We start from the raw sequence: 22,428 nt of genomic DNA on the forward strand, positions 1-22,428 counted from the left end.
GATGTGGAAGTAAAATTCTCTCACAAAAATGACTGCAGAAGTCACTGTGGGAACATGTGAGAATATTCTCATGAAAATCTAGTTCCTGATTGGATGGAGTCTCTATTGTATGCCTGAAAAAGAAAGAATTGTTTGCACAACTCCAGCTGTGGTTTTGTTGTTGTTACTGATAAAATTTGCTTCATCAACATCAAGTCGTGAAACGTGTGGAGACAAAATCAACTTCTTCTCATTGTCCTCCAAACCTAACCGTATATCTGACTCTTAAGGTGTGGTGAGGAACTCATCATGCTAACCCTTTAGTTTATGACTCTAAACTTTCAGAATCATTGCAGAATACTATCCGAGACATTCCCCAGTAAGAATATTTCATTTGGTGTTCATTATTGCAATACACTGCAGGCCAGTTGAACACAAGCAGTAATAGGACTTTTGTCTGCAGGCAATTAAACAATTCAACAAACAAGGAGACTAAAGTTTCCAGTAATAAATGAAAAATTAATGAACATTTAGATGGACCTGTTGTCATTTTAACCAGTACAAAAGAGTTATTTTTAGGAAATGTTCTAACAAATTGATGGGAAATAACAGCCCTGTAAAAATAAAGGCCAACCAGCCACCCCAACATCCTCACTGTGGACCTTTTAAGAAGGTAAAACAAAGCCACACTGCATCTGCCTTTAACTACCTAGAAGAGCCCAAACTACCATCACGGCTGCGTCAGAAACATATGGATACAGGTGAGTTTAACTGGCTGAACACACAGTACATACATGGTGACAGTCTCCATAAGTGCTGCGTTCCTGTGGCGTTTCAACATAGATACACACACATACAACAACATCAGCTTGGACAACAACAATCAGAGCACTGCCTGATATTTTAGGGAAGAGGAAGTGAAGGAGGTGTGTGAGGCAAACAGATGACTTACTGACACGGCCTCACAGCGGGGGCACTCAGAGACACTGTGCAACAATAACATATGGTGGAGCAGAAAGCAGAGCGAGCTGCCGGTTACCAAACGACTCCCTGCTCCTCTCTGAGGCTCTGACAGGCTGCACATGGACACTTCAACCAGTGTTACCACAAACAGCAGTAGGTAGGTAGGTAGAGAAATTTAGTGTAGTGTAGTGTATTCTCCTTGTGTGCATACACACTCTGTAGTAAGTTGAGCAATGTAGGTTTGCAGGGGGGGGGTGTGATGCAGGGGTTTGACAACAAAGAACAACAGAGCAGAGCCTCACCCTCACCCTCACCCTCACCATCACCCTCACCATCACCATCAAATCGAGACTCATGCAGAGGATCTGCAGGTTCAACACAAACACAACTTTTCTAAAGTGAACTTTTTCCTTTTCTAAGAGAGCTGTACAGAATCTGGCACGTAGGGCTAAAGTCCACATCAGGTATTTAGCAAATTATGTGTTGCATTCAATATTACTGAACAAGCTCTTCTCGGGTCATTTTGGTACAAAAGTGAGGTGACATCATCAAAAGAAATCATTCATCCACTAATTCGTCCTCTCCTTGCTTTTCAAATGAATAAACCAAGAAGAATGCTTTCATCAGGACAACCTAAACTCCTCGCACACACTTTTCTGAATGTCACTTATTTTCTAGTAAACAGATCAAAGGTATTTCAAGGACGAGCTTCAATAGCTGGAAAGCCTTGTGTACAGAAACGGACAAGATTCACCGAATACTGGATTCACAAGCTGTGCAGTGGCACATCTGTAGCAACCTGCTGGTGATCACTGACAGATGGCTGCGCATTATTTTTCTATGTGGCTGTCAAGAGTCACCCATCGCATTTATCTCACATATTTGCTGGCAGTCAGCAGAGACTAAAAGGTTACCTCCTAGAGTTCAGTATAAAACTGTCATGTTTTTACATCTATGGCTTTCATTCCAAAAGCCCAAACATGACAAAAGCAATGACTAGTGCCATCATGGAGATAGTGTCCAAGTCTTTTTTGTTTGAGAAGCCTAGAGGGCCATTGTACTCCAACATTGACAGCCACTCTGTGCAGCGACTGGCCAGGTGTGTGGAGGTGAGAAAGTTAGCCTGTTAGCTTACTAACATTGAATTTGACCCGATGATGGCGCCAGAGGGGGCCGTGAATGTGTGTGGCAGATTTTATGGTTTCACTCAAAACCACAGATTTGAACCTCGTTATTTTGTAAGTTAGCCAAAACGCCTGGATCGCCCCCTAGTGGCTGGCTGCAGTATTCGTCATAAACTAAAAGATGTCAGATACATTCTTCCCAAAGATGGTTCCTGTAATTGTAGGTAGTTGCTATCACGCTGATGTGCGTTCGATTGTCCATATTTCTGATCAGTTAGGTTATAATTAGCTATTTGATGCTATTAACGGGAGTGACGTGGCTCCAAACGACGTCACCAGCACAAGATGGCGGCGGCCGTATCAGCCCAGGCGTTTTGGCTGCTTGTTTGTACAGAGGGAGGAAGCAGAGACGTGTCGTTCATCTTCATATCCAGTCTGTGGCTGGAGAGATGGATTACCTTCAGGGTTTGCAGAGGCAAACAGAAGTGCACACAGTGTGATCTCAGAAGTTTTGAGTTCACTGACCATCTGTAATGATCGGAGGCATCCCTAATTGCATCGGCTCATCTCCACTGTAATCAAAATTCAGAGAGCACGGCTATAATCAAGTGCAATTAATCTGCTAATACCTCCCCAGTGTTGGAATAATGGGGACATTAACAGGGCTCATCTGTTGTGACTGCTCCTCTGCTGTTTGCTAGGTGGCTCACTCACAGCAGGAGACGCTGAACACTTTTTGACAGGTATTTTTCAGCATTCATATCACCAAAGTCAATTTGAATAAACCACTGTCATCTCCCATAAGGGCTGCTCCCGCAACACAAATTTCTCCCCGCTAAACAGGTTTCCAATCCTCAATGAAATAGTGCATGGAAATTACCCCATCCCATTTTCCAAACAATATTGGTTGTGACAGAAAAGCACGAGATCATATACAGGAACATTTGTACATCAACTGCAGAAAACAGCTTTAACATATGATGATGGAAAGGAGGCGAGTGAGAGAATAAAACCCACACTCCCTTTCACAAGAATAATAAGTGGATAACGGTGCCGTCAATTTATGTTGAGAAGACATACGTGGACGGCTGCGTTTCCTTACAGCTTGATTGGAAAATCACATATAGGCCATCAACCTGGACCTACAGAGAGAGTGGCGGCAGCTCCCCCCCCCCCCCCCCCCCCCCCCCCCCCCCCCCCACACACACACACACACACACACTGATTGGCTGGGGGGCTCTGTACCATTTTCATTTCACACTGTGTGATAAATGAGTAAAAGGAGAGTGGAGAGTGTGTCTGGCAGAGTGTAGCAATGCTGTTTCATTATGCCTCCAAGTCGAGCTCTGCTCTTAAAATTGCACAGCAATTAACAGGTTTGCATGCAAAAATACAAATACACTGACATTTTACACTGTTAATTTCTTCACTTCAATTATGCAAAGGTAACTGATTAGTCTTGTAGAAAGGCAGAGTCTTCAGTGGGAGTGAGAGTGAGATTCAGCGGCAAGGTGCACTCCAAGCTCTCCCCACATCCTTGAGCTGACATTCAGGCATCCATAATGTATGAAATCTGTCTTTTATAATTCAACAGAAAAGGGAAACATGCCTTGATAGTGATTTACAGAAGAAAAAGCTGGTCTAGAGTTTTTAAAGATTCCATTATGAGGTGTTTTTTCTGATGAAAAGGGAATTACTGTACCGATAGAATACAGGACATTCCTCTTGATGGTACCTAGTCAGTGCTATGTTGACCCTAATCAGTGTTTTTCAAAGAATTCAATAACGCTATTGCCTGTAGGGCTGAAAATTAATTCACCTTCTATAGGAACTGCTTGTAAAATTGGAGAACAAAACAAATGTTATTTTTTCAGCATTCATTTTTAATCTAATTTTAGCAGCTGTTGTCACTGCACAGGATTTCACACATTGCTAACTTGTAGAAGAAAAGCAGTTAAGTAGATGGAAAAATCATGAGGTACAGAGGAGGAGAGAGATGCTCCGTCTCTGAGACTTTATGAAAAAAGGATTTTACTTCAGAGAGTGCCCCCCCCACCACCGTACAGTCCAAGGAATCTTTTTAAAAATGTGGAATTCATGCAGGTGAAAGGTCTGAAGGCTGCTGACATCCCAGTCTGAAGAAACAGACACACCAATGCCTCCTCACATATTTAACACATGTGACCAAACTGACTCAGACTAAAAATATTTCCTGTATATATTCACCATCGTTTCTGTTTGGTTACACTGGCTCGTGTTCTCTCTTAGCCCCCAGGGTTTTGCCTTAACACTTTGGAATATGCTGCCTGTAGTGAAACTAAGGACATCCAGTGGCTGCCAGCTGATTTATGTAGAAGATTTGATGCAAAGAATCCAATAATCTGTTCAAATGTACATGTAAATCTATACGAAACCTTTTGAAATATGAGGCATGAACTTTTCTCCCTAAGGCCACTATACTGAAGATCAATAATTCTATAAATCTATACAAGCCAGCCAACAAGGAAGGTCAAGGCACAACACATAACAATTACACAAATGAACTGTGCAACCTCTGTGAAAAAGGGGTCACAGCGAGGGTATAGTTCACTGCATATGTCTGCAAATCCCTCAGAAACCACAGGAGGTGAGAACACAATCCCCTGTGGAAATAGGACAGAAAAACAGCAGCATGCACAGAATAAAGCCACTCAGCTCACATTTATTTTCAATGGAGGCCGGGCAGGACAGAGAAGGAGCATTTCATACACAAAAGCATTTGAAAGTGCTTTACATAATCCATTAAAGTGCTGAAAGAAAGTAAAAACAGCATACAACAGTAAAATGCAAATTAAAAGAATAGAAAACCTTTGTGTAGGAAATTAAAATGTTAAGAAATGAGATATAAATTCAGGATAGGAGAGCACGATGGTTCATGATGAGTACATGAGCAGTTCAGTCAGAACATTCACGTTTTCGACCTAGATTTGAAGACGGCCAGAGTTGGTCTCATGTCTTGGAAGTTTGTTCCCTCTCGGTTGTGCACAGCAACGAAATGCTGCTCCTCCATGCTGGGAGCAGCCTGGTGACCTGGGAGGAGCCCTCTAGCCAAAGACAGTTATCTCAGTTTTGTCTGCGTCTAGCTGGAGAACATTCAGAAACTATCAATGTGAATGTCTTCATTTTTGTTATTAATTTGAAATATTTAACACATGTGATTAACGCAGCTGCTTTTTCTTTACTTCCATGTTTTGTTGGCAGCAACGCTTTCATTCATATTTCTTAATCTAAACCCAACACTTCATTTTCATTTTCCAAACCCAATGAGTGTATTCCGACACAGCTAATTCGCAATGTAGCTGAAAAAAATAACAGATAACTCCAGCTCCTGACTCTGCTCCTGCTCTTGCTTTTTTGCTTATTTGTACTTTGTAAAGCGTCCTTGGGTTTCATGAAAGGCACTATATCCTGTGCATCCCAGTTTGTTTTGGTGTGCGTGTGTGTGTGTGTGTGTGTGTTCATTCAGCCTACGTGTGTGAAAGCTGTAGAGTCAGAGGACTGAGGAATCAGAGGCAGCAGACAGACCTGCAGCCCTACAGATGTCCAGTGGTCTGTTTCAGTCTGTCTGTAGAGACCATGATGTCTAATGTTAATGGCCTTAATGGTTTAGAAGCTAACCTGGCACTCTGACATTACAGGTCTGGATTGGTTATTATTGTCTGTCAGTGCTGATCAGAGATCTGCCTTTCAGGCCCACAGTCAGTGTTGAAGCCTTGATGGTTTAAAGTGAAATCTGTAGTTCACAGGAGAGAATCTGTGTTCAGCGTTGTTAAACATTAATATTTGTGTTTGAAGATATTTCCTTTGTGTTGATTCCACATTATTTATGTGATTCTACATTTGAATATCCATTATTGCAATCCTCAGTCTCAAGGGCAAAAAGCAATGAATTACAAAAAATTGTGCGATTAAGAAGTAATTTTTCAAATCGATTGACAGCCTTTGAAACTTGTAATTGTTTATTATCCGAGAGAGAATATATGGCACTGCAGTCGCTCTCTGACAGAGAAATGTAAATTTGGGTATCATCTGCATAATCTTGATAATTGATATGATTGCTTTGTATAGTAACAATCATAATAATATGAGTGAGTTTCTAATCATATCATTCAAAACATTAATGAGAGCTGTCTCAGAACTATGGTGTTGCCAAAGTCAACGTTGAAACTAATTAAATCTTCCTTTCATTTGAGGTTACAAAGTTATTTAGTTGCCGGTAGACACCTGTTTAACGTAGAAAGGAAATGTCTGACTCTGGTCTGGTAATCACAGACTTGATGACTGCAGTTTTCTTCAAGAAAATTACCTGACGACAGGGAGCTACTGTCTATCTGCAGTAAATCTGTCGCCACACCACTGAAACATTTTTCAAGGAGCTTGTTGGTAGAGCATCCAGACAACAGGCAGACTGCTTAAGATGCTGCACAACTTGAACAAAGGTTCTCAAGTCAATGGCATCCAATCTTGTTATTTTTACCATATTCCTTCCACACACTTGTAGATGGGAATTACTTAGTCAACAAACTGATTATATTTCTCAGTGGAAAGTGCTAATGGTGCTACAAAGGCATTACTTAGTCCTTCTCTGTTTTAAACTGTGAATGAGTTTCTCTTTAAATATGTCAAAGTGATTCTGAAGTTCTATTTGTCGCCGTCTATGCTCAGCTTTGAGTCAGTAGTGATTTGGCATTTCTCTATGGAGCTTTTTTTTTTGCCAGAGGATTATCTAACCTGTGACATTAATTCCATCCTGGAGGATCACTGACAGAGGAGGTAGCTTCCATGAACAGTGCACCGCTATTTTCTATGACTCACCACTTTTTAACATTTGTTTATTTTGTGTAGTCTTCAGAAGTAATAGACCTGTCACATTAAACACAGAAGGGATCTGATACAGCAAGGTCAGTTGCAGCAACATTTGAAATATTAACACTCTTAGTGACACCACGTGTGTGTCCTTGATGCGGTGGGCTCATCTATGTGCTGAGTCAACAAAATGTGTCCAAAATGGGAAAAAGGTTCTTTCTCTCTCTTGTGAGATATAATAAGTCACAGCAGCAGAGCAGAAGCACAGCCCTCAGGCCAGATTATCGAGGAACTCTAGGCCTTTTTTTTTGGTTGTTGTAATTTTTCCACTGCATCCTGTGACAGTAGTGGAGGCACAGAGGCAGTGAGCTGAATGGTTTCAACACCTCTGCAAACACACATAGCAACCGGGGTGTGTCTGTCTCTCTGGTGATGACAGCACAGAGAAAAAGGCCCGCTCCTCATGACTTGTGAAAAGAAGGTGAGCGTGAGGTGGTTGGAGGCTTCACAAATCGGTGTTCTTCTTCTCTATGTTTGTCATGTTTTATTTATGAAATTGAATACTTCAAGTTCATTTTTCAAGCAGCAGAATGAAATATCAGGCAGCTCTGCGTGCTGTCAGACTGAAAAACATGCATTTGAAAAAGGTGTCTGGTACTTTATTGGTCAGGGTCCCTGCTGACTGAACTGCAAAATAGACAGTGATGAAATGTAAAGAAGGAACAGGAAATACCTTTAACTGTGATGCTGCCTGTGCTGCTTGCCACGCCAAACTGGTTCCTTGCCACACAGGTGTAGAGACCCGCATCTGATTTGGTTGCATTCCATATCCGAAGGTTGCCGTTGTCCAGAATGGAGACCCTGTAGTTAGAAAAGCAAGTAATCCATATCACTGCTGCAGTATCAGCTTGTAATATTTGTAACAAATGCTGCATGCACATGCATTACATCTTAAATGTTTAACTGTGCAACATGGGGTTGACATAGCAGCAAAGATAAGTGACTAACACAGAGCAGAGAACATTTCTCAGCTTCTCTAATTAAGTTCTGCTCCTTCGCAGATGACAACGACGAAAAATAGGATTGCATTTTCAGGGGTGATTAATTCAGCACATGACTTCAAGCTATCTAGGACAACAGTGGCTTTATGCCCTTTATACAATGGCCACAAGTGCTTCAAAAAAGGTCAAAAAGCCTTAACAAAACTTGACATTTTCTAAACAACAAGCACAAATGGAAATTGTGCCCTTGAAAGCAAGGTACTGTGGGAAATCAAGGGTGGACCAGCTCATCAAAGTACGCTGAATTTTAATTATCTGAAATGCTCTGCTGAATCTGCAAACTGTAAGTATAGAACGACGTCAGCCTGATTGTGAGAGGGGTACAATGATGTGTGGCCACTAAATTGCTCTGTTCACCTATGAACAGAGTCAAAGGAGTCAGTGCGAACACATTCAACCACTCTTAGACGGCAGCGAGGCTTTTACAGATGCAAGCAAACTGAAGAATGACCCACAGCGGCAGAGGGGATTCTGTTTAATGGCACTTCTTTACTTACAGACAGGCACGTGTGCCTTATTCCAGGAACATTAACACTTAAAGCTGCACCAGTCGATATTTTTCATGTAAACAATGAATGAAATGACGAGGTGCAATGTGGAAGACGTCACTCACACAGTGACAAACCCACAAAGAACAATCAGCCACCTCTGCAGTCCCCCTCAGCTTTACAGAGCGTTTTAACATCTCTCAACCCATTGCTTCGGCTTTACGGCCCACACCTGTACTCTTTTATTATGCTTCAGTCTCATCGCTCTCATCTGTAGGCATCTGCTCTCAATGAAAAAGCTCCAATAAACCCACTGATTGGCAGACAGACAAAGTGAGAGACCAGCTGGTGAGCATAATGCAGCCCGCAGCAGCTCAAAAAACTGATATTTGTCTGAGGAGTTGGTGGAGAACAAAGCAGAGCTACAAAATGATTCATTATGTAGGCAGAGACAAAATTCCAAATGAACGATGATGCTGCTTTGTGTCTCTGGCTGTGTAAATAGCCCACTGTCTGCTAACACCAGTTGCTTTACAGCTGCATATTTACACATCAAGCAGATGGGGAGGAACATTGTCTTTCATTTGGAGTCGTGTTTTTGGCCACCTGGCGAATACAAGTCCACTATTCCCTTGAGGTTCCCCCTTTTACATACAAGTACTCATGGAATCCATTGTTAATATAAGACCATGGATAGCTGCTTCAAGGTGTCAGAAACCCTTTTTTAAACCAGTATCATATTTTTACAGTAACGTTATTGGGGAATGAAAGGAAGCTTGAAACCCATTCAGCTGACAGATGATTGGCTGTTTCTTTCAGCCTCTGCATTCACTGTCAAGCACCAATTAAAACAATCTACCCCCCTCTGTATTCAAATACTTACTCCACGACTGCATTAATTAACAGTTCAACAGCACACAGAGCCTGTATCTAGACTGGTGTCACTGCCTCGCATCAGCTTCACCGTATTTCTCCGCTGCTTTTGATTGATTCAAAACAACTATTTGACAGTTCGGGATAATTGACGATGCGGTCTGAGCTGAAACGCAGAGAAGTTTAATAGCCATGCCCCAAGTCTAAATGACACATGACACAGGGAGCAGTTCATCAGCTGAGATCTGAGCAGAGTGTTTTCTTGTTTGCACCAGTGATGCGTTTAACTGAATGTACTTGTGAAATGTGGTTGATACAGTGTGACACAGTGTTATATTCCCCCCCCCCCCCCCCACCACCGCTTCACTGTCTACATAGGGACTCTTTGGAGTGGTGGATGTGATAAGAAAGTGCAGAGACAGTTGGTGTAAGAGAATCTGCTTCTAAAACCACATGGTGCTGCTGAGTGGAGACTTCTTGGTTTATATCGGGGTGAGAGGAAAGTGCTGAATGCAAAGTAGCCGGCAATCGCCATCAGTTACATGAGGGGCATATCGCTGTGTGGGATGGTCCACAGTTAATGACAACGAAGCCAGAGGCCGATAAATTTGAGGAAAATGACCCATTAAATGCCTCACAGTCCAACAACTGACCGTAAGCCTGAGTAGAGTAAGCACAATTAAAACAACTCCTATACATTCATTGCACAGCACTGCTGGCACCCTGTGTAACAGCGTTTGTCTGATGACGTGTGTTATCTACAGGAAAATAAAGGTGAGAGTTATGCATTACTGAATCATATATTATCAACTGACAAGTGGCCTCTTTTGCAATCGGTGAGAGTAAGAAACAAAGGGGAAAACAGATTATGTTAACTAGAACAAGCTCTGACCTAGTTCAAGTCAACCAGCACAAGGCTCACGGCGATACCTCGGCATAACTAAATACCTGCATTTGTGCATTGCGCTCTGTACCTCCACAATCCCTGCATCCTCAGGGACAAAAAAGCTACCATGTGACTTGAGTGCCATGCATCTTGTAAGAGGAGGCTCTGCGGAGAGCAAACAAGTGGTGGCGCATGTGAGCACAATGGCTCTTATAGTGAGTTAAACCCTCAGCAGCCCTCCTGCGGAGCCCAGAGTTTTCTCAGCCGCTCACCGCATCGCCGTTTTTGAAGCTTTATATGAAGCCCAGAGAAGCACTTTCCTCTCAGCGATATTACAGAAAGAGGAGCAGACCAGCTGTCTGCACAAGTGTTCGTCATTTCAGTCTGAAGCTAATGGAAGATGAGGCAGATGAGGTCAAATACAGTAGAAGTCAACCTGCGGCACAGCAGCGGTGAATAAGAGATGGAGGCTTACTATTAACACATTTCAGTTTTGCTCCTGCCTTCCCTCCTCTCTGCCACGGGCCCCCCAACAACATGTCCGTGCGATGTGCCCATTATGTGAAGAGACGTTTCCCACCTCCATCCCGAGAGAAGCCAGCGGAGGGGCAGGTATCAATAATTCACAGGTGACATGAACACGAAGTGCCACTCCTTTCATCCCGGCCTCACACAGCGCTAATGGACACAGCAATAATTCTCCTAAAAGGAGGCGATTATTTTGAACACGGTGAGATGGCCAAATGCACTCGTGTAATCCTAAAAAACACACAGGTGTGTATTTTGGCTGAGATCAAGCCTCTGTGGACGGGGGCTGCACAGTGTTGATCCTCCCTGCTCTGTGACAAGATGAAAGAGACAAATAACATCAGTCACAGAGCAGCTATCGTGGGTACTGTGAAGTGGAAATCGCAGGCAACAGCCTGTTCCAAAGTAAAAGCCTGTTTTTGTTATTTCCTTACATTCTCTTTGAGACACTGTTAACAGATGCAGGCGTTGCCTTTTTTGTAAGCTTCCTCACAATCAAAAAGGCACTTGAAAGCCTTGTTTTGATGTTTCATTCAGACGCATTTTGTCTTTGATCTGTTTGATAAATTCTACATTGTGAGATGAAACTGTCACAATCCAAATAATGAGTCGCAAATAAAGGCAAGAAAATTGTGCGTTGGGAGCGGCGGCTTTGAACTAAGTGTGGGCCTGGAATGTAGAGCTGCTTTCTAATGGCAGCGTGCTGAAGTAATGAAATCATGTCAGTTTGCTTTCTGCATAAATACGCTAACTCGCTAATGCCGTCGAAGAATAGCAGCACACTCGTGAAAATTCAACATACGGACAATACGGGGCCATTCATGAATACTTAGTGGTGCCGAGGCGCCATGGCTGACTGGTAGCGTGACTACGGGGTGCAGGCCTGTATCCGTCTCGACTTAATTAACAGGGTAAATAAAACAGGCTTGTGAAAATAGGGGTTAAGATTCTATCAGTGGAACCACTCAGCCGTGAGACCACAGGAAGAGAGATCGTCACAAGCTTATGGCGATTTCACCAAATAATTAGTCTCAGCTAAGGCCTTCTATATACACACGATTATTGCCTCAGTGCACACACCGCTTGCTCAGCTCACCACTGCGGCAGACATTCACTTCCAAATAGCAGTCCCCTAAATGGGAAAAGTAAGAGTGAAAAAAGAGCTGCAGGGGATGTGTTTGATATTGTGTTTGCCCACCGCGGTAAGCTCACAGATAAGGTGAGGTGCGAGTGCGTTACTATTTCCGACCCACACTGACCATCGTCGACCTACCTGCAGGGGATGTTTCTAATCATAATTGTATCAAAACGTCAGTGTTGCTAACAGCGCTGGAGGCAGGAGGCTGTAATGCGGCGAGTGTACGGAGAAAGAGGCGAGGTCACCATATCCTCTGAGCCGGGACAAGGGGCGGGACCTAACTTCAGGTGTTGATCTATGCTCTTGGCTGCTTTAAAAACCCTGAAGTGTAGGGGGTGGAGGGGGGGGCTGTCTGAGATAAATTGAAGGGCTGTCTCTTCTAAGGTTCCCCACTGTGTGCTGCGCTGGAGAGAAACGGCCTTGTCGGCTGCATAAATCAAGCCCAGCTGTGCAGCGCGGACCCAGGACGCTAAAGCCTGCCGAGCGCGATGCAACTGTGGTGCAACTTCTCAGATGTCTGCCCTAAGCAGCATCACGACTGAACAAATGTGCGCGCTCTTTTCTTGTGCACTTATCAACATCAAGGTTAACGGTCAATTAGAGACCAAAAGGCAGGTACGTTCCTCATTACTACTACTTTTTGTTCCTTCAGTCAACAAAGTGATTGGCTCACACGGGGAAACAGGGCCACCTGGGCATTCAGTTTTGACAATTCTCCCATATAGGTGTAATTGATATTGATTTTCGCTGTACTCAGACCTGTACCAATGACTCTCACCTTGTCACACGGATCACGAGCTGAAGCAGAAGTCAGAGCTTTACCACGTGGCTCTGTGATCGAAGATGACTAATGCTGAGGAGATGTGACGCTGAGCCTAACTACATTTAAAAGCAGAAACAGAGTCAACCAACACTAACCCCTTGCAGAAAAACGATAAATACATCAAGTAACCACACTAGTGACATAGGTCTGGTCAGCTGGCCAGACTTCCAGATATCTTTACAAATATTCCTCTAGGACAGGGGTGTCAAACTCAATCAAAGAAGGGTTTAAAAAAAATTTAAAACACAGTCTAAGTCGCGGGCCATTTATTTTGGGGGCTAGCTTAAGTGTCACTATAAAGGTGCTGACGATGCATTGATCCGCTGATCGGTGTGTTGTTATACCAGCAGGAGGAGGGGCTGCTGCACGGGTCCTGACTAGCGGGGCAGCTGTTCAGTGCATTGTGGGATTTGTAGTATGAGAGGTGGGAGTGCTGTTTACTGATGGGCCGTTCTTAATAGTCACATGAAATTATCTTGCGGGCCGGATATAATTGTCACATTTGACATGTCTGCTCTAGGACCACCATGGGATAGACGGTTGTGTTTCTGAGTGAGATATCTCGACAAATGTTCTGCAAACCTTTAAACCCGTAAAGCTAACAGCCGTGTTATTTACCTGCGTCCACATCTCTTCAGTACAGCCAATACTGAAGCAAACCTGACCCCAAAAATGTAAAAAGCATGTCATGACACTATTTAATTCTTAATTCAGTCTTCAGCCACTGTTTACTTCCCACACCTACGTAGACAGGAGGCTGCAGGCAACGAACAAAGAGGTCAAAAAGTGGACCTAAAGGACTGCGGCACCAGGAAACTGTATGACACTCTGTGACTCTATGACCAGACATACATACGCTGCATGTGTCACACCCAACTACTGATGTCTCACTGTAGAGAAGCAACCAATGCGCCAAATTTAACGAGCTGTGGATGCTTTTGGGTTTAACCTCTGGATTATCTATAATGCTGCAGGACCCATGAGAACTGCGAGCAACATGACAACTGGTAGGATGGTGAGAGATGGAGAACAGGCGAAAAACAGAAACAGGTAGGAGTTGTGCTTTAAATAAACCAGCGAGTCCGCGCTGCGCCTGATCACATTAAACATGTCTGGTAGCCAAAAAAGCAGCACAAATCACTCCCTCAGTGTTGGAAGTTATTAGGGAGCTCGATTTCAGTTTACCCCACCAGTGTTTGAGCTGAATGAGAGCACTGTACGTTGCAGACAATTACCATCAATCAGACAGAGAAAATGCCCGTCTGACAGGGATCTTTTGCAGACGTCAATCAAAGCTCGACAACAACATAACAAGTGCCCCTGTGACCGCTGTTGCAGGGAGCTCTTGCTTTAAGACAGAGCAAATGATTAAGAATGAGTGACACGCACTAAGCACTCAGTCTCAACAAAGGCAAGCTCTGCGACTGAAAGCAGGGGCATGTGATGTTTTTTTTCTATTTGGCTGCATTAACCGCGGAGTAAGTTGCAGGCAACACTTGAAATGACTTTCCTTTTGGTTCACTGTGCAGTGACACTTGTCTCCAGGGCACTGAGTAGCATTAAAGCTTCTTTGGCAATATTGTTGCTTTATAAAAACACGGCCAGGGGACGGGGCACAGGGCTGCTGGGCTGCAAGTATTAATCTCTCACTCCATGAAATGCACACTACTGCTGCTGTTCCACAGCGTATTACAATAAAGGGAAATGGCAAGTTCTTCCCTATAGCCTCAACAACAAGGATTTTCATTTAGGGTTTCGGTAGATACTGCAGGAATAGTACACTTACACAGTTTGTTACACCACCTGAATATTAGATGTTCAATTCCAGGAAGTGGTCAATAGATTTATTTTCTAAATAACAAGAAAAGTTAAGCCTCAAATTAAATGAAATGATATAAATGAAATTAAATGTACAACACATTTTGGTATCTGGTCTCACCTAAACAGTAAAGGGAAAAAGTGCTCTGGATCACATAATGTCCCCAGGTGGGAAAATATTGTTATCAGAGCCTTTTATGGAAAAAATAACAATCAAACAATTCTCTCTTTTTCTTGTTAAGGCTCTCTCTCTCTCTCTCTCTCTGTGTCACACACACACACACACACCTCAATGGAAACGAGCTTTTCTTGTGAATTTTCTTATAGGTAGGTGTGTTAATGACGCAGGCTGATTGAGAATGTCTTAATTCCCTGCTGTGGAACATGATGTGATTGTGTTGGTAATTGCATTGCGAGGAGAGGGAGTTATCTGCCTGGGCTGCACAGAGGGTTGTGTATGTACTTCCACAGGATTCCTTTAATCACAAATTGCTCTCCTGGTCTATTCCCCTTCCAGAGATATTCATCTCTTCTCGTGCGCTGAGGTATCCCTTCAGGAATAAAGAGCACACACATGTTCCACAGGAAATTGTCAGAGGAACCAAGATGGATTACTCATGCTGCGCTGGCGGATTCTCACTTTGAAAAATGATATCAGCCTCAGTCTCCAAGATAAAAATAATCCCAGAGAGCAGTACATGGCATGCAGACGGGTAAAGAGGGTTCTGACCTAATCTCAGCAAACATCTCAGAATTCACTTTATCTCTGCTCTGAGATTTATTTGAGTTTAGTCAGTCAGCACCCGATTCTTCACAGAAACAACTTCTACCACCCCCCACCCCCCCCATTCTCCACGGAAAGAAAAACTGCTAATAAAGCAAATCTTCAGTTGGGTGATTGAAAATTCATAGGCTTACATGATCTGAGGTCTTAAAGGGGAACTGTGGTATTTGTAGACCTCAGACCTGTTTGTGTGTATATTGATGTCCACTGAAAGTGCTCAGACTTTTATTCTAAGTGTCTGACAGCACAGAAATATACTAAGCTGCACCTTGTGTACTCTGACACAGCAAACTCATCTCTCCAACTCTCACTTGCGTTTCCACCGTCCTCTTCCTGCAACTACTCACCTCTGGTGAGATTTCAGAGGAAAAACTCTCTGTGAGCAAGACTTCTGTCTCTGGTTTGGTTGGTGCGTAGTCTGAGAGCTATGCAGTGTCAGTGTCTTTCACCACTGATCACCCTACCAGAGGTCAAACAGGCATCAGCGGTATGTTCAATAAATATAGAACTAAAGGTTCCCAGTGTAAATCTGGCTCTAAGTCACAAAGCTTGCTCTGTGTCTGTCCACCTTACTGTGCATGTGGAGACAGGATGGAGCTGCAGTCAGACATCATACAGCCACAGTCATTTTTCTGGGTAAGTTTATCCAACCAGTATTTATCCTTTTATGTAAAAGGTTTGGTTTGGTTTGATAGTTAGATTGTTTGTATGTTGGACTTTCTTGTGTTTAAATAAATGTTTTAATCCACATGCTTAAATCCTCTTCTTCTAACTTTTACAAGAGTGAATACTGCCAACCTCTACCCTGTCAAGAACTCCACAAACTAGCTGTCAATGTGGTAGTTATTAAGTGAATTGTTAATCATAACACCAAACATAGTTTAGTTATTTTACTGAATCGGTTAAATTGGCTCTTTTTCCTCGAGGTGGTGCCCCAATCGAGGTGGACATTACACTAAGTCCCATTAATCAATATAATTATTAACTATCTTTGATAATTATTAATAATTTCCAACAGCCAAATTGCCCCAGAAATGGTGCAACTCCCAACATTTATTTGGTGTGTAATACAGAGTACAGAGCACAAGTCTGGAAAACATGCCTGTAATTATGTCTTGAGAATCACAGGCTACTTGTTCGTCTAATCCAAATGTATCTGATGATCACAGCGTGTCAATACATGGTGCTCCCCCCATCCCCTGCTCAGAGCCACACATACATCAAACTGGTGATGCATGTGAGGTGATGTGGGCAGCCAGTGGCCACGGTCGGACACACAGCATAAGAAAACAAAGGAGGAGAAAAGCTTTTAGTATCTGGACGACAAGGCTTTTCTAAGCCTAAAATACTTGGTGTTAACAAAATGTAATCGAGCCATATCCAGTCACCTGGGTGGGCTAGTTAGCCCTTCATGTTCACATTAGTCATCCTTGCCTATAGGTTTTCAGGTAAGCTGCCGACCTTCCATGATGCTAACGGTCAAAGATGAACATAACAAAAAAAAAAATAGGATATTCTATTAACCTGCTGTATTATCACTCAGGTAACCAGCTAGCTTGATTGGTGTTCAGACCTTCCTTCCAAAAGAAATGCAGGACTCTGGCCACTAAGGTTCAAACCAACCCATGAGATTATTTCCGCCTCCTGAGCAGCTCTAACTCTCAGACATGTTTGGATAAATAAAACATTTAATCTGCTATGCGGATGTGTGTGTGTGAGTGCTAGCCGGCACGGCTGAACAGTACTGGGTGCTGTCTGCAGCAGAGCACTAATCCTCAGTTTGCCCCCATTCTTAGGCGAGGGGGACTGCACTCCTTCACGTGGCGTTTTTTAGATACCACCGGGGTGGAGAGGTGCAGGCAGAGACAAAATGAAAAGCACCAGTCAGCTGTCCACGGCAGCCTCGTCAGGTAGGAAAGCTTTCCTCGAGGCAGAGTTATGAAGTAGGTCTTTCTGGGCACATAAGCTCTCTGTATGCAGGCCTGGCACTGCCAGCCTCCACAGAGAGTCAGGACTCCACTTCACAAGCAGATGTTCAATTAGAGGCAAATGAGGAAATTAGAGATCGGATGAGAAAAAAATGTGAAGTGACATTTAAACATGATAAATAATGTTTTTAATAAGTATAACAGCATGCAGCCTGTGAACGAGGAGACTGAAAGGCAGTGCTTGGCCGTCCGCTCACACACATCATTTAATCACCACCATTATTAATACACCTGTTTCCATACAGCGCTTATTAATTCCAAGTCTTCATAAAATCAAGCCATGAGACGTTTGATGAGACTCTTATTAAAATCTCCTTGAAATAGAACAAAGGCATCAAGGAAAGATAAGAAGAAATGCGATAAGTAAATTAATGCAAAGTTCTCTGCTGTGCCTCTTGCACAGTGTTGGTGTTCTCCTGACACTGACTCTTTCTGGAGTGCGTCTGGCAGAGCAGATGGGCCTATAAATGGAGATCGCTCTGCGAGACGTCTCTTCATTTACGTGACAGCCATGCTTATTTGCTCTGCCAGTGTAGGAGGGGTGCATCATATGCATTAGGGCCAGCGTAGCACTAGATCATAACTCCAGGTCCAGACTCTAGCCAATCCAGCTATAGCGAGCGCAGCTTTCTCTACAGACTAATGGCCTCATCAACATCCAGGCCACAGACGGATGGCCTCCCATGACTTCTCACCTTAATTCAGTGGGCCACTCAAAAACGTGTTGTGTTAAACTCGCACCTACAGCTCAGACATTAACAGACCCCACTTAAAGCTATAAACACACCAAGCAGATGATTTCAGAAGCGCTCCAGGCATGAAATGAGTCAAAGAACATCCTGCAAACATCCTGCGATCGTAATTTCTCACGCTCACTGATTCATGCGCCACACTCGCTCTTCAATGTGTGTGTCAATAGTTTGGCAAAAGTAAAAAGCAGGCTCAATGAGACCTCACAGTGTATATCTGAGCTCAATTTGTGACAAGTGGTATGAGAAAAATATGGGAGGAACGTTCTGGCTGACATTCGGGCCAATTTCCCAATGGCATTTGATTTCTCAAAGTAAATGGCGCAGACTTTGGAAAAACTGGCCCATTAGTGTGTCAAGCTGCTCAGATGTGGCCGCTTTGAGATCTGAGAGTGTTTTCTTTATGACAAAGGTAAGTGTAATTTGGATGATAAACATGGAATTACTGTGCAATGAGATCCAGCTGGAAGACTCATGGCTGTTTTTATCTCATCTGTAAGTCTTCAAGGAGGATGGGAAGTATAACCAGTGCCTTTAAAGACTGGAGCTGACTATTTCTTTTTCACACAGATAGAAATATTTGGAACATTTACAAAACACGAGAAATGCCAGGTTTACCGTATATGCATGCAGTATGTAATCATATCATGACAATGAACCACTCAGATTGCCTGATTTGAGCTAGTCATTTATGAATAAATGCATTTTTTAATAACTTTTTAAGCCTTTTAAAAATATTACCATATTCTACATTTAGTTATTTGTGAATACACTACAGAAGTGCGGCAAGGTCTACAACTTGCATTTCAGTGTGCAAACCTGTTTTTTAAAATGCCCTCGATGCTGTGATGTGAAAAATAGCAGCAGAATGCGACATTGATAGTTAAACTTTGTGACCTGACCACTACCTACGTTACACTGTCATTCTCTGCACTACGTTGTGTTTCTTTTTGATTTGAATCACAGAGCAGGCTCGTTAGCCTAGCCTCCTAGCTCCCAGTATCATATCTGAAACACAACCTCCCTGCACAAATGTAGAATATGGAAAGACACGGACAGACGTTACATACAGTAAGTCTCTCTGGTAGACAGCCAACCCTACTGTATGGAGGATTGTTGGGAAGGTGGAAAATGGGGCTTGTGATGGCGTTTTGAGGCTACAGAGCAATGACTTCACAAACTACACTCATCGTACTGTCTTGTCTGCATAACCACAAAGCCTTGTGACGCATCAAGTCCCAACCAAAACCACCATTCTGGCCTGTGATGGCAGAAATTCCTGCCATCTGGCTAGAAGACAGCGGCGTAAACATTCCTAGCCTTACGTCTGCTCATTGTAGTCTTTTCGGTCACCCATGGCTGTCCCAACTGATTGTCTGAATAAGCACAGATTTATTCATGTGTGTTTGTACTAACCCGCCGTGAACACACTCACAGAGGAAGGTGGTGTTGATTTAGATGCTTTAAACCACTGACGAGGTGGTGCTTTTTCCAACAAGATTAGTGTTTCTGTCTTATCATTTCACAACCAAACCAACCAATAAAAGCTGTTTTGAACACTGGCCAAGCAGGCCACCAAGACAATGGCTGCTGGGAGATTTCTTGGCAGCAATGCGCATTGGATTTTTACACAAGGCTTGAGTAAAAGCAACAAGACCTAATCTTATATACACTGTATGTTGTACACTTGGTGTTGTTGTGAAAATGTGTGACTACAAAATCTTTACCACATAAGAATGAAGGAAAGTTAATAGAAACACACTGTAGCAGTTTAAGACCCGTGAACTTCAAATGCTCTGAATCTATAAATGCATGGCAAAGTGAAGTTTTGCATGTGCACTCAGAGCACAGGAACGGCTCTTCCTAAGACCAGGCATGATGCATCCACGTTAACATCGCTGATACTTGGGAGACATTTGATACGGTCTCTAGCTTCCTCCTCTTTCTGGCAGCATCCCTCTTCTGTGTTTTTGTCTATGTGCCGTGGGAACGTACATCTCTACTTGTTTGAAACCACTAATCTGAGCTGATAAAACTTTGAACAGGTGTTACCTTGGCAACAAGCTTCCTTTACTCACCTTGTTCAAAGACGTCACTCAAATGGTTACACTCCCAAGTGCACAATGGCTGCTACAGCGAACACTGGTGCACCGTTACACACTTTCTCAATTTCAATAGGTGTGCAGTCATACCTAATAGAAGTTTCTGGCTTTAAATCATTGGGGAAATGAAGATGTTTGAGACAAAAAAGGTCCACAGCTCATGCCTGTAGAATAAATAAGATGCCAAATGAAACATTTCAGTACATTAAAGAACCATCAGCACCATTTCAGGCCCTATAGAGTCATCAGAGAACCACTTCTTCTACCATCCAAGTCACCAGAGCAGACTGTGTCACAGACAAGCGGCAGTCACACCCCAGGCTATAGATCTAACCTCACATAAAGGATAATATCATTTGTGGAATCCTCAACTCCTAAATTGAGTTTTTGAATGTCACAAATGCTATTATCATCAGTCGGCTCAGTCCGCTGCTCAGACAATGTTAATGATTTATTATTAAATCCAAAATGCTTTATCAAATATCATTAATCTGCTTTTTGCCAATTATTCTTAATAACTTGAAGTATTTGGATTTTGAAGTAAATAAATCAATTGATAACAGACAGTTTTTGATATGTCAACTGTGTCGTGCACTTAGGAAGCCCAGCTGGCATTTTGAGGGGGCAGCAGTTTGCCAGGTGCATTTTGTTCTGGGAGTGCCATCTCCCCTTCGCAATTATAACCCGCAGTAAGGACCATATTCTGCTTCCCCAGGACATTTAGCCACCAGCACGGCTCATATTATATTTTCCCCCCAGTCTAAATACCTTTTGAGTACTATGACACATAACCTTACAAAATCGTACAATAATATAAAAATAACGTTTTTCATTACAGCATTTGCATCACACTGACATGTCTCAAACCTATTTTAGATGTTTGACCTTTTGGACGGTGCTTACTGAAAGGAGTTGCCATGGATACCTGGGGGATGCTGAACTTTTGACTGTCACTCAACTCCAGAGGGAGGATAGGAGGAGAATACTGAATACTAGTGTGAATGCTAAAGTGTAAAAAAATGCATGTGCTAATCAAATCTATATTTTCTAACTAGAGCCCGACATCCTCTTCCTTTGGAATGTCAAGCAAAACACACACAGCAAGGCAACACGTATCCGCTGCAGCTGAGGAAACGCTCTGCAGCATCAGAGCGCCTGGAAACAAAGGTGGGGGGGTGGGGGGTTGGTCCCGACCACACCCAGAGCACTTCAATGCCTCCCTCCCTCCCAGGGTAGAAACCTTTTTCGAAGGAATGAAGCATCCAGCTCAAATATTTGCATGAAAGTTAAAGCCGATAGAGATAAATACCCAACGTCTTTATAGGATGGTGGTTAATTCAGGAGGGAGCAGCATGGGGATGTCAGCACATCCTGCAGCGGCTCACGAGACGACAGCTGATTGAGTGTGTCTGGTGTGAGCAGCTTCACAAACGTGAATCCTTCCTGCTAGTGACATATTGAAATGGCGTGTTTTTTAGGCTGCTCTCACGGCTGACACGGCCCACTTACACACTCATCAGCAAGACCTGCTCTGCTCTGCGCTCTCAGCTGCTTTGTTCCAGCTGATGTCATCTAAACCTCGTCCCTGCAGGGTTGTCTGGGGTAGATAAGACACCCCCCACCCCCACCCTCCTCTGGTCTCCTGCAGAAAAAAAGAGGGCTGCTGCTATGAAGATGGATTACCCAGCTGGTGACACTGGTTCCCTTTCCGCTGAAGCCACGGTGGAGTGCTAACGCAATTAAGGCAATTAATCTTAAACAAAAGGGGTCCACAGCTTCCTCTTCTGATTTTGCACCTTTCTGTACAGGTGCATAACCAAACAGACCTGCTCAGACATGCACGCATACACAGGCTGTGTACAAACACCATTCTCTTATCTGGGATTACTAAACACAGGACAACATAAAACATGGAATTAACAAGTGGGGGAAATGTGGCACAGTTGATGTGTGAAACCAGGATGTTGTTTGTTCCGTCATTTGCAGTTTCCTAATTTGCATCAGTGGCCTGCTTTCACTAACGTCTCAGGATTTTCAAAACACGCAGAAGGAATAGAAAGAAAACTGAATGTCTGCGGTCGACCTACAGGCGTGCAGGACAGCTATTGTTGGCCAGCCGTTTAAAAGACAACCGGTCTAATGATCACCAGTGGATGCAGAACATTTTCATTGTGTGGCATACAGCACAGAGGGCTACGGGTGTTATCACAGATGAGAGAGAAGGAAGCGAATGGGAACGAGAGTGATTGGGAGCTGTAATCATCACATTTAAAGGCTCA

The 22,428-nt window shown here is 43.3% G+C and overlaps 1 protein-coding gene across 1 annotated transcript in view; it reads right to left on the reverse strand.

Annotated features, from left to right (window-relative positions):
- Nucleotides 1–22,428, reverse strand: part of cntn4 (contactin 4) — a 131,398-nt gene that overhangs the window by 12,513 nt on the left and 96,457 nt on the right. Inside the window, exon 11 of the mRNA XM_070839447.1 lies at nucleotides 7,645–7,772. Within this exon, the coding sequence (XP_070695548.1) occupies nucleotides 7,645–7,772 (128 nt within the window). The remainder of the gene's footprint in view (nucleotides 1–7,644; nucleotides 7,773–22,428) is intronic.

The sequence above is a fragment of the Pempheris klunzingeri genome, chromosome 2, assembly GCF_042242105.1.
Source record: "Pempheris klunzingeri isolate RE-2024b chromosome 2, fPemKlu1.hap1, whole genome shotgun sequence".
Lineage (NCBI taxonomy): Eukaryota > Metazoa > Chordata > Actinopteri > Acropomatiformes > Pempheridae > Pempheris > Pempheris klunzingeri.